Genomic DNA, 13418 nt, shown 5'->3' with positions numbered 1-13418 from the left:
AAGCCATGTTCTCTACACGAACATGCTCGGCAAATTCCTTAAACATGGACAACTCCTCCTGCACTTGGCTTCTACTCATCTTGGCAGAAATGAACCTTATTGAGCTAACTCTCAACGCCCCCTTGATCCTGGGTTCGTCCTCTTCTCTGAACAACTCGATCATGGGCTTATCCATCACCTTGGATGACTCGGCTCCCCTTGGGTAATTTTGCAACACTTCTGGCATCTTAAGTCTGTGTCCCCTCGTTTGCTCGACTTTTACCCTCGGTTTAACATCTTTGACACTCAAACTTGTTCCAAGACTGCACACATTTTCACCAGATCCACCATCTGGTTCATCTTTGAGTGGACTTTCTTTGCCACTCGAGGAACAACCTTCATCATCCTTTGACTGACCTTCATCGCGGAATCTTTTACCGCTACCCTCGGATTTCGGCTTTGCTTTGGAAGTCTTGTTCTTCTTGACTCTAAATTCTTTGATGGACTCTGCCATTATCAAGGCTTCAAACAGCCCCTTGGCTTCCCTTCGCTCCAACACTTTCTTTGCCCATGGCTGCAATCCGAACATGAAGGTGAAGAATCCATCTTCTTCAGTCAAACTTGGGACTTTGAGCATGAGTTTTCTGAATCGACTCACATACTCCTTAAGTGTCCCTTTATGCCTGAGATGCCTCAACTTGGACCACGCCTCCATCTTGGCATACTGTGAGCGGACTTGTTCACATTGCACCCTCGGCTTGACGGTTTTATCTCTTGCTATCGCACCGGGTCCCTTCTTGTGCTCGACTACTTTGACACCCGCAGTCTCATCACGTTTTCTTCCAGGTTCGACTGTTTCAACATCAACAGCCTTGCCTCGTCTCGATCCTTGCTTGGTCGCATTGATCCCATTAATCGGTCCAAGTCTTTTTACTGGCTTGGTAGCTTTAACACTTACGACCGCGCCAATTCCCGCTACTTCTCCTTCTTCCATCCTCTTCATGATGGTTGTAAGGCGACGCTTCTTGGGACATCCTCTAATCAAATGAGGACCATCACAGAAGTAGCATTTCAATTTTTTCTTGCTCTCTTTCTTCTTTACACCTGACTTAGTCTTATCATTCTTTCCCGATGGCTTTCCTTGGCTACAAACAGTCGATGGATTACCTTGTCCATTCGAAGAGCTTTCTCTACCATTTCCCTACTGCACCTTTTCCCTGTCTCCACCACTGTTGCCACTATCTTTGGGCAAGGGCATGGACGACACATCGCTACTTGGCTTGTCACCTGCAAGCTCAGTCAGCTTTCCGGCTACCACTATGGCCTCCGAAAGTCTCTGGGCATTTTCTTGCTCTTCCCCGAGCATCGCCCCTGGTCTAAGTCCTTCCAAGAAGGCCTTAAGCGCATCCCATTCACTCATTGTTCCCTTGCATCTGAGCATCTCCCTCTTGAGCTCATCAACTTCGTTTCTCAAAGCTATCGCTCCCACTCGAATCTGGATTCATTTGGATCGTTTCTGATAATTTCTGCGAACCACCGTATATTAGAACACCTCCGTCAACAAATTCGTATCGTCGATAATGTTTTTTACTATTCACGAGATTTACTATTCATATGAATAGTAACCTCGCAAAAAATTGACAAAATTCACAACCAAAAGCTCTGATTACCAATTGTTGGGAAATAAAACGAGTAACAAGTAATTTCCCTATAACCATATTAGTGAGAAAGCGAAATAAAAGCGGAAAAATAGTACCCGAAATTGATAACGGAGTTCAGCCAATTTGCTTACGTCACTAAGAGAGAAAAATTACAGGTGTTTACAAAACACTCACTACTCACAAGAAAACTCTCTAGTATTGGGAGAAAGAAATGATTTGAGATTTTGGGATGATTATGAAGCTAAATGAGCTAGGGTATTTATAGTTGAAGTTTAAGGACTAACTTGTAAATACCCTAAAATTCAAGGACTCAATTTTGTAATTATCACTTGACAATTTCAACAATTTGGTGCTGCCCAAATTGTTGAATTCTTCAGCCACCCATGTGGGAAAAAAACCAGCTGCCCCACTTGTTAATATTCAACAGAACCCTTCAGTAGCAGTGGTGCAGTTCACAGCTTAGCAACAGTGAGGGGACGACGGAAGTTTTCTTGGGTTTTGGTTTAATACCCATGGTGGAAAACTAGTCATGGGGATTTCAAAACAAATCCAGAAGTTTTAAATAAATTTTTGTTATTATAATCTCAAATAGAAGTCTAGCCTTACTGGTATAGGCATGGCTCCCTATACCTAATGTCACGAGTTTAAGGCCTCTCAGCCACCAATTTTCATTTCTCCATTCATTTTTATTTTTTTTGCCAACAAGGGTTGACGATTTTAGGGTTAGGTCTATGAACTTTTGAAAATTACCCTAAAATCTTCAGGATCTCACACTTTGGTCCTAAAATTAAATCAAATAAATTTAAAATAATAAAACTAGAAATTGGTGGTGTTACAACTATACATCCCTAAAAGAAAATTTTGTCCTAAAATTTACTTAAATCAAAGAAAAGTATAAATTGAGCTTTCATCAATTTTTTAACCTCTTCGTAGCTTCTGCGTGACTATAATTCCTCAACGAAATCTTATCCATCAAAGTCACTTGCTTCCCCTAAATCCTCTTATCATAATCTAGAAACTGAACATAATCCTCATCGCAAAAAAAAAAAATCAAATCTCAGTTCAATATTCTTAATCAGAATAACAAGAATATAGGGTCAGAACGATATCATCTCATCGTAAACACATAAAAAGACACCCAAGATGCTTTTAGGTTTCAAAATCAACTTAAGTTGGTACTCAACTGATCTTATCATCTTAAGGATCTCATATAGTTCAAAAAATCCACAACTTAGATTGTCTTTTACATGCAATCTTAACACTTCTACGTAAATATTTGGATAACACTTAATCTTCAACACTGAACTTGATGTTGAAATCCTCCAACATAATCGAAGCTTTGGGTAGATAGAACTTGTTCACCTCTAGTGGGACATGCAAGCAAAATTTTTTCTCTCTGACATATTAAAAGCACCTCGAGATCTACACTTTCATTATGTACATGAACACTTTGATTTAAAATCATACTGAACAAGCCAGTAAGGTATAAGGCTCAACACTTATCGGATTTCAATCTCATAAAATTGGAATGTGAATGATTTCATAAATTCTCTATTTCGATTCATCGGTGCATAACTTAAGGGGAGCATAATCTTGTTTGAACTTTAAACATGGTACTTTGCTCTATAAGACTTTCGAAACATAATCAGGTTTAACTTGAAACCTTATTAGAATCCATCATACTTTAACACCTCACAGAATCAAACATTTATTCATAACCTGAGACAAATCATCAACTTCATAGGCATCAACCAGTTTGAGTACTTTATCCATACACTTAAGTCCAAAACTCTTCAGTTGTTTACAACCCTTATATTTCTCATCAATTCACAACAACTATTATATTCTTGGAACTTAAACCATTAGATGACAACATAAACCAATTTTAAATAAGGAGTCGAGCCAAAATTCCAGAATAGGTAACTCATACGTTACTTAATAGGTGTTTTAAAGAATTTAGTTGAATCTTAATAATATTTTCTCATTACACATCCTGAGCCTTAATGGATAGAATATCTATATATACTTATTATAAAAGAAGGACATAACATCAAAGTTTCAACTCAAAGGAGTGCGGCTATAATCTAAGGGCATTAACTAGCTAGACACCATATGATAGTTGATTGTCCGATATACCAAAAAGACTCAACTCAACCTAAGCTCTGATACCACTAAATATAACACCCTCAAACCGATACGGGTGATTCCATCCTATTTAAGGTGTCACATTAGGATCATCGAAGCGAACAAAAGCAAAAATCCAAGAAAATTAAATTTTTTGTTAAACCATTTCTAACCATAAAATTACTTTATAAATAAAATTTAAGTTCAGAAATCATTCAAATAGTAAAACAAGGTTCAACTATGTCCAATAGTAAAACAAATTTCACTCTAATATACATACAAAATGTGACCTACATGTCCCCTAATTACATCTGTATCGTACTCTACAAAAAATGTTTAAGGTCCCATTAATGATGTTGATATCGCACATGATCAATTTCTTTAACCTGGAATGGAAAGTAATAGAGTAAGCTTTGGGAAACTCATTAATACATAACTAACGCGTGATACTAAAGGACAAGTATATATATAGAAAATCATAAAACTTTCTTATTGATTCAGGCATCTACAAGTTTTTGTGATGATATGAGATTTATCTAATTAATTTTTAGGTAATGGATGGAAAACCTACAGTCTAGAGGAAACATTCAAAGAGACAGATTCATAAGATCGAATTGGGGTGTCTAGTGTGTTCCATCAAAACCAGAAATAAGTGTACATATAATTTGAAAGTTGTAGTAGTTTATTTTAGGAAAAAAACATATTCTAAAATTACAGTAATACCCTCCACCCGAACACCAATATGTAGTTCTCTATAACTACAACCATAAGGACTTACCCTAGGCCCATTGGGAGTAGAAACCAACCTAAAGGAGTAAAATGTGGCCTTAAAGCCTACCCAATAGAGTATCTTGAGGCCTAAGAGCTTACCCAATGGTCACATTAGGTTCATAACGGATTACTAGCTTGATCAGAGTTGAACCTCAGAACTCCAAAATCCCACCCATATAGTACCCCAATAAAATAGTTTTAGATAAAGAATAGTAATATCAAGATTCCGTAAGTCAAACATATTTATGTTTTTAAGTAAATACTAGTAACCAGAGAACGTGTATCAAGTAACATAATTTATAACTAGTAAATCAAGAAATCAGGATATCGATAAGACAAAACATTCATGTTTCAGAATAGATAAAATAGTCATATAGCCCACAAGGAACACACAAGAGGATTCAGGATTAGAAAACATAAAACTAATGTAAATTGATTGGATTTCAGGAATGAGATCCCTATTAAAAAGGTCTAATAACTAACGAATTTAATAAAACAATTAGAAATTGATGCTTCAGGATCATTTAGGATTTAGGTGCATTCCGAAGGTATCTAGGAACCTTTACATCAGAATAATTTAAGATTCAAATATATTGAGAGTGTTTCCATTATTCAGGCCCATAATGGCATTTTAGACATTTTGGTTCCAAAAGAATTCTTAGTAAATTAACCCAATAAGGATAAAACGATAATTTGTAGTATTCTGGATTTAAATCAAGAATGACTAACATGCTTGGTTCATGCTACATAATATTTAGAAGTGGCACAACATTTAGGTTTATAATTGTTTCTAAAATTTATCTAACGATATTCACTTATTTATAGGTCATACAGATATTTAATACTCGAGGTTATTTTAGTTATTTTAGAGCATTAAGCTTAATTCAATCAATTCATGTATATATAGTTCTTTCGACAATTTGGTCTTCATATATCTATTAAGAAATCATAATATTAATATATGTTGTGATCTCAAAGGGTTACGTCTATTATTAGGATTTTTTAATCAGGTCAGGAATTTAATCAGTGAATCTATTTTTCTATCAAGTAAATAATTAATTCCTAGGTCATTTCCACTATTAGAGGAGATTCATATCCCTTTTTCATCTCAAGGGTATTTCGATCATTTCATTCAATTCTATCATTTGTATTACTATTGATAAATTAATCTCCGAATGTTTATTAAAGAATCATAATTCTAAGTCTTTTGCCATCTCGGAGGTTAAAATTTGATATCAAAAGTTGTCTATACAAAACAATAATTTAACAAGTGCATAAATAGTTTAATTAGATCAAATATGTCATTTTAGGGTTATTTTTGCTTTCAGGGATAATACTTGTCTTTTTACATCAGAAGGGTATTTTTGTAATTTCTCATCCAAGCATTTTTAGTATTAAAAACTTTAATGAAAATAATCCAAATATAAAGATCCTGGGGTTAATATTTTTACAGTTTAATCGTTGAACTTGGATTTATTTCATATGAGCCTTCTAGTTCTTTGCATGAGTCAATCGAGTATTAATTAATTTACTATCATTTTTACCATATTTCGTACTAGTTTCAAAATAATCATCGATAAGAACATGAACAATAATTTTCATTCATGTATTTACCAATTATCAATGAGTTCCGTAAAGCATACAAAAGGTAGTAGAGTATTAAATCTATTTTCAAGTAGCATCGATCAGTCATTTAAACCCAATTTGATCACTCTCAAACGTGTATTTGACGTCCCATAATATCTCGGATACATAGCAAAACAAATTTTATTAGAAACAGAACTTAAATGCGAAAATCAGATCAAATTGGAAGATAAGTATACTGAAAAACAACTTACCTTGTTTGAATTTGGCAAAACAGACCCCAAAATAGACTCAAGACATCAAAAAATCGAGATAGGGGGTGTCAAAAAAGTCAACATCTTATCAACGTCGGTTAACAACCAATTAATGGTCAACGACTTGGTCAACGCATCTCGACTAGACTCACGGCTCGGTTAAACAACTCAGCTCGGCTCAATGGCTTGGTACAACTCCAGGCAAATCGACTTGACCAATCAAGATCGATCCAAATCGGTTCATATTGGCTTCTAGAAACCCTAGATGAAAAACAACCACCCACGCATATGGAACGACACATAGAGTATATGCGACAGTGGTCCGATTTGCTCCATATTTTCTAGAAACATAATTCACGGGTCGATAAGTTCATTGTCGGTGTCAATGTATGATGAAAAATGATGGAATATGAGTTTTTTAAAATGGTTAAAGCTCCTTGTTACTCACCCTCTCGACGACGACATCAATGCAAGCACAAAGACCATTGGTCGACCTGAGATGCCAAGCTAGACCCAAAGGCGTCGATTGTGCCATAAACGGACATCGAGATCGGTTGAAAATAGGGAAAAACAATAGTGATGGTATAAGTTTCCAACGAAACTTTCTAGAGCTTTTCTATGACCAACAACGAAGAAACTCGATGAGGAATGACTAGGTTTTAATCGCAAGGTGAAGGCAAACCCTCTAATAATGGCAGTGTAGTTTACGACAGTCATGAGAGGGCTGGTCGGAGTTGCAACGGTGAGAGGACGACGAAAGTTTTCCTGGGTTTTGGTTCGTACCATGGGGAAAGCTGGTCTCTGGGATTTAAAACAAACCAATGAGTTTTAAAATATTTTATTATTATTATAAACTCAAATAGAATCATAGCTTAGTTGGTAGATGCATGTTCGCATTTTGTGTGTGATATAAATTACGCGAAAACCCTGTGCATGTATACAAAATCAAACAAGTAATACAATGATGAGTAAGTATCGTCTCCACAGGGATTAGATGAAATTACAAGTTAAGTCAAGGCAACAAACTAATTTATCTAAGTATAGCTAATGGTATGTACAAATGGTTATGCCGGAGCAAAATGAAATATCTATAGGTGGAGTTGAAATGATAGTGTGAGTAGGTGACAAATGAGAATGTCATGGCAAAAGTAGTTGTTTAAAGTGTAATCGAATGAAAATGTTAAGGCAAAACAGATTGATAACTTGGGAATGAATTAAGTAAGATGACTTGATATTTCTCACACAACAAGCTATTATGTGAATGAATGATGGGGTCACTTAGGAATCTTAAGTCATCTCTTTTAAGATGGTATAACTTCTATGTCTTACTTGCTCGACAGAGTTTACTATGAGTGTCCCTACGCTATCTCTAGTCATGGGATCTTATAAATGAGAATGCTATGGCAAATCCTCTTGGCCTAAGCAGCAACATCTAACCTATCGATTCAGCACTACTCCTTTTAGTCGTTGAAATCCTAACCTTATCTCTGACGGTGGATTAGGCTCTAGTTATCAGCTGAAACCCATTGCTTACATTGATATTCCTTTAATTTCTCTCAAACACTAAAGATCAATAACTTAGTTTCTCTCGAACACTAAGTAGTATACTTAAGAAAATGCTACTCTCATAGCTCCTATCATTCGATCAACGTGGAATTAAGATATTTAATTCTTTCTTGTTTCTTATCTTCCCACCGTTGAGGTTTGTAAGCAAATGATTCATCATCATAAAATCAAAGAAAAATTAAAACTACTTTTTTTCATTAAAAAATAGCCATTTCATAATTTTTAAACTATAGAGTATTCAATAATAGAGTAATCAAAATAAAAACAAATATTTTTTAAAATTTTAGTAAACAAAATATTAATGAGAAAAAAAAATTGAATGATGAAATTTGTTATTTAATAAATTCAAATATATAATCTACAAAATAGTTCGATTATCATTTCCAAAGCAGAACACTGCTACTTCACTCCATTACCATGCTCAATGTTGGGCCCCTGACTTTTTCATTATCTTTATTATTTCAATATTCGAAGCTCCAACCACTCTGCTTTCACATAGGCGTCGTTGATTACGTAAAGGCTGACGAACCATCACTAATTTACTGAATAAATTAACCCAGTGCAGCAGCCAAAGTCTTGAGAAACATGCAAATCTTCCCTCTATAAATAGCATGAAACCAAGGTGAGCCTTACGGTGCAAAATGGGTGATGAAGTGAAAGTATTTGGATTCTGGGGTGGCCCTTTTAGCCGTAAGGTTGAGCTGGCTTTGAGGTTCAAAGGTATACCCTATGAATACATAGAGGATGTTTTAGGGAACAAGGGCCCTTTGCTTTTGCAGTACAATCCTGTTCATAAGAAAGTTCCAATTCTCCTTCACAACGAGCAAACCAATTGTAGAGTCGCTTGTGATACTTGAATACATCGACGAAACTTGGAAATCCAGTCCTCTTTTGCCAGAGGATCCTTATGACAAAGACAAAGCTCGATTCTGGGCCAAGTAAGGTATGATTTCACGTTAATGATATTATGTAGGTCAAAAACAACCTCAAAACATTTTCAAATGATCTCAATCCAATATCAACCACATGCGAGCAATTTGAAAAATTATTTCCACTCCAATAAAAATCGCAAGTTATCATTTTCTATGTCTACATTGTTTTCTACTTATATTTCACCATCAATGGCATCTCTCTCATCTCACTTTCCTTCCACGTACTCCTGGAATTAATGGATTCTCCACATCGACACAGATATATTATGGAAATCTGTCTCACTTCTTTCTCATGTTTCATCTTATTCGTCTTTTGTCTTCTTCATATTTGTCTATCTTCTGAATCACTGTCTTGCCAGCAATTCGTCATTGTCATCAACAAAATTAACCTCACTTCACCCCATCTTACGAAGCATGATAAGATTAAGCTTTACCCTTTCTCAATTCAAATTTCAAAATGTCACATTCTTTCCTTATAACAATAAATTTTGTTGTGTATAAATATGAGAAAATTTTGTTTGCACCAAACTATTAAAGAAAATTTTAAAGTTGGTTAGTAAAGGGATAGATTTTATATCATTTTTAAATAATAATTCATACAGAATAAAAAGAAAAAATTGAATTTAAGATTATATTTTTTTATATTTTATTTTTAATTAAAATAATTATTTATTGAAGTTGTTTTGACGATTATTTTTTATATTGAGGAGAAAAATCAATAGGAGTAATTGATCGATTTTGACTGTTGGGCTCTTGACTTTTCCATTATCTTCATTATTTTGATATTCCAACAACTTTGTTTTCACGTAGCCGTCGTTGATTACGTAAAGGCTGACGAACCGTCCCTATTTTATTGAAAAAATTAAAGGTTAAACTCACTTTTAATATTCCAACTATCACTTTTATTTCGTTTTCGTCACTTAATTATCTTTTGTTTCAAAATCATACCTAACGATACATTTTAGTTTCAGTTGGTCATTCATTCTTAAAAAATTAATAATGATGCTGACGTGTCGCTATAAAATAATTCTACGTCAACATTAAAAAAATTAATTAAAAAATATATCACATCAACAGTTCTATTAATTTTTTAATTGTGGGTAATCAAACAAAACCAAAACTTATGGTTTTAAAATAAGAAATAGTTAGGTGACCAAAACGGGACAAAAGTTATAGTTAGGGTACTAAAGTTGTAGTTTACACTAGAATAAACGACTGCAGCAGCCGATGTCTTGGGAAACAAGCAAATCTTCTCTATAAGTAGCATGAAACCAAGGGAACCCTTAAGGTGCAAAATGGGTGATGAAGTGAAAGTTTTTGGATTCTGGGGTAGCCCTTTTAGCCGCAGGGTAGAGCTCGCTTTGCTGTTCAAAGGTATACCCTATGAATACATAGAAGAGGATGTTTTAGGGAGCAAGGGCCCTTTGCTTTTGCAGTACAATCCTGTTCATAAGAAAGTTCCAGTTCTCCTTCACAACGGCAAACCAATTGCAGAGTCGCTTGTGATACTTGAATACATCAACGAAACTTGGAAATCTAATCCTCTTTTGCCAGAGGATCCTTATGATAAAGCCAAAGCTCGATTCTGGGCCAAGTTCATGGATGACAAGGTATGATTTCACATTAATGATAGTATCCTATAGTATAGTACCAAGACGTTCGTCTCGTTGAAATTTTATAACTTTGTTCCTTTAGCATAAAATTTTGTATTCGTCCCTACATGTAGTGCATGCCCGTGATTCAGAAAGCTATATTGGCGCCGGAGAAGGAGCGAGAACAGGCGGCCGAAGAAGCTTGTGAGTGTCTGAAAGCGCTTGAAAGTGCACTGAATGGGAAGAGATTCTTTGGGGGAGATGCGATTGGAATGGTAGACATTGCTGCCAATTTTGTAGGATTTTGGCTTAGGATCATTCAAGAAGTTGCCGGAGTGGAGTTGTTGTCGGCTGAGAAATTCCCTGACTTGTTCAAATGGACCGACGAGTTTGTAAGTTGCAGCATTGTCAGGGAAAATTTTCCTCACAAAGACAAAGTATCGGTCGCTTTTAAAGCTCGTATTGATCGAATGAGAGAAGCTCAAAACTAATGACCCTAATTGAACTTTTTTCCAATGATGGTCTCTTTTATATTAGTTGGTTCCGTTTGTAATCTCAATATATTCTTAAATGTGACATTTGCTCTTGCTTTCGAGCAAAAAAAACAATCACTTGCTCTTAAATAAAAATGTCAAATTACTGCTGTTGGTGTATCCTCGTTCTTGCTGATGGTTCCCCCCCCCCCCCCTCATTTCGACAGAAATGGTAGAATATGTTTTTTGACTTAGAACATAATGGATTTGTTGTATCACTGTCCAATATAGGTAAGCACCCAAAGCACTATACAAACTTTTGGGGGAAAATAGACCCAAATAATGTATTGTATTTTATCCTTATCCAAGACGCCAACCATTCTATAAATACTAAAGAACGAGTGAAATTTTGTACATTGAAAGAAATTTTATTGTACGTACGACTAACACGGATCTAAAAATACTTTTAAGATAAATGCCTCTATATTAATAATATAAAGCTTTTATATATAAATAATCGCAAATAAAATTTTATGATGATATAGTTAATAAAATAAATAATTAATATATAAACATTAAATTCCAAAATAAACATTTACCTTTTTATGATGACCACTTCTTACACATTCAAAAAAATTCTTATATTTTTTACTTTATATGTTTTTATATTTTCATTTTAGTCATATATTTTTAGATATTTTATTAGTTAGTCAAGTTGTTCATTTTTATTTTTATATTCTCTTAGGTTATATATTCTAGCCTCACTAGGAGCACTCCCTTTCCTTCTTTTAGAGTCCCTCCTCCTTCCTTAAGATAAGATTAAATTTAGAATTTGTCAAAAAATATTAATCATTATTGCTACTTTACAAATCATTTACTATTAAATAAAAGTCACCAGAATCTCTTATACTTTCCAAAAAAACTAATGTGGTTCTAATCCTACTTTTTAAATCAGTGTAGCTCTTTAACTCGAAAAAAAGAATCTAATGTAACCCTTTGACCAACAACATTTCTATCATTAACCATCAGTTATGTTAATTCATGTTGTTATAAATTGGGTAAATTACACCATTCATCACTCAATTATTTTATTCTCTTCTATTTTGGTTACTAAACTCTAAAAGTTTTAATTTTGGAAACTTTAGAGACTTCAGGGACTAGGGCTATAGTTAACCCATTTTATTTTAAGAGTAAACTAAACAAATAGCACTTTTGTTTGGTACTAATCATGGCCTTTTTGTAAACTCAAAATAGTTTAGGAATAAAATAACAATTTATCTCTTTTTCTTTTCATGTATTTTAACCAAAGGGGCAGCAGAGGCTGGAGGTAGTGGTCTCTCTTTTGAGAAGCTTCAGTAATCTGGTGGGTAATTACCCCTCCCCACAATTCAATTTAGTCTTCATATCCTAACTTCACCTGCGAATTGTTGTGAGTGCCACCCTTGCCATTGCATTTTCGCATTATTATGGTAGTTTTATCAATATTTTGGTTTGTTGTGTATGTTTTTAATCTCATTTTTGGCCTTGATAGTAGATGTTTGTAATCCCAATATTTTGGTTTGTTGTCTCGTAACTATTAGATTATGTCATAAATTAAATCCGGGAAAGGACTGTTGTTTCTTGATATAGTTAGTTTCTTCTTCCTTCTTTATGTTTCCTTTATTTTCTTCGCTGATTTCTTAACTGCTGCCTTTTATAAGCTGGTTTTTCTTGATTTAGTTGTTCTATATATTGTGATTCTTGTCGTGTTATATTGAAATTTAAGCAGGCCATGGTAACATTAGATAATTAGAATATATTAAAGAAAGTTAAATGGCCGATAATCTTATGCTTAAACCATAACCTACCTAAGGAAATTGTTTACAGGGGAAGCAGGGAAAGCGGCGCGGCGGAGAAGACAGGTTTCAGGAAGGAAACGTGAAAAAAAGACTAACTACAATCTTAGTCCCTGAAGTCTCTAAAAAAATTTAAATTAAAACTTTTAGAGTTTAGTAACCAAAATAAAAGAGAATAAAATAGTTGAATGATGAATGATGTAATTTATCCAATTTATAAAAGCATGAATGAACAGATCCGTTGGTCAATAAATAAAGACATTGGTCAAATGGTCACATTGATTTTTTTTTTCTTGGAGGACAATATTGATCTAAAAAAATAAGATGAGAGCCACATTAATTTTTTTAAAAGTTCAGGGACTTTGAGTGTTTTTTTTTGTAAAAAAAAAATAAGTTGGTAATTAGAACAAACATGATACGATTAAAAATAGAGCCGAATTAGTACCTTGTTTTCCAGTTTGAACAGTAGATTTGATGAAGTGTCACAGATCTGTGTGCTTTTGTATTGATGGTTTAGTCAAAACTAATAGCTTGTTAATGCCTATCAAAGGAGACAAATGGTCAAAGTTTTGTAGAACTCTCACCATAACAAGATAAAAGGAAAAAAAAAAAGAAGGCAGACGACAAGTTCCAAAGACAAAAACCCG

At 34.3% G+C, this 13418-nt stretch overlaps 1 protein-coding gene across 1 annotated transcript; it reads left to right on the top strand.

Annotated features, from left to right (window-relative positions):
* Positions 1–10151: 10151 nt before the first annotated feature.
* Positions 10152–11116, top strand: LOC120214138 (glutathione S-transferase U8-like). Its single transcript, XM_039212106.1, has 2 exons — positions 10152–10481; positions 10598–11116. The coding sequence occupies exons 1-2, from the start codon at positions 10167–10169 to the stop codon at positions 10952–10954; spliced, it is 672 nt and encodes a 223-aa protein (XP_039068037.1). The 5' UTR covers positions 10152–10166; the 3' UTR covers positions 10955–11116.
* The last annotated feature ends 2302 nt before the right edge of the window (positions 11117–13418 follow it).

Source organism: Hibiscus syriacus, unplaced genomic scaffold (genome assembly GCF_006381635.1).
Source record: "Hibiscus syriacus cultivar Baekdansim isolate YM2019G1 unplaced genomic scaffold, ASM638163v2 tig00110053_pilon, whole genome shotgun sequence".
Classification (NCBI taxonomy): domain Eukaryota; kingdom Viridiplantae; phylum Streptophyta; class Magnoliopsida; order Malvales; family Malvaceae; genus Hibiscus; species Hibiscus syriacus.
This window is presented reverse-complemented; position numbering and strand designations above follow the sequence as displayed.

Coding starts and splice junctions, on each gene's coding strand:
- LOC120214138 (XM_039212106.1), top strand. CDS start 10,167: ATGGGTGATGAAGTGAAAGTTTTTGGATTCTGGGGTAGCCCTTTTAGC. Junction 10,482..10,597: donor CCAAGTTCATGGATGACAAG/GTATGATTTCAC, acceptor CCCTACATGTAG/TGCATGCCCGTGATTCAGAA.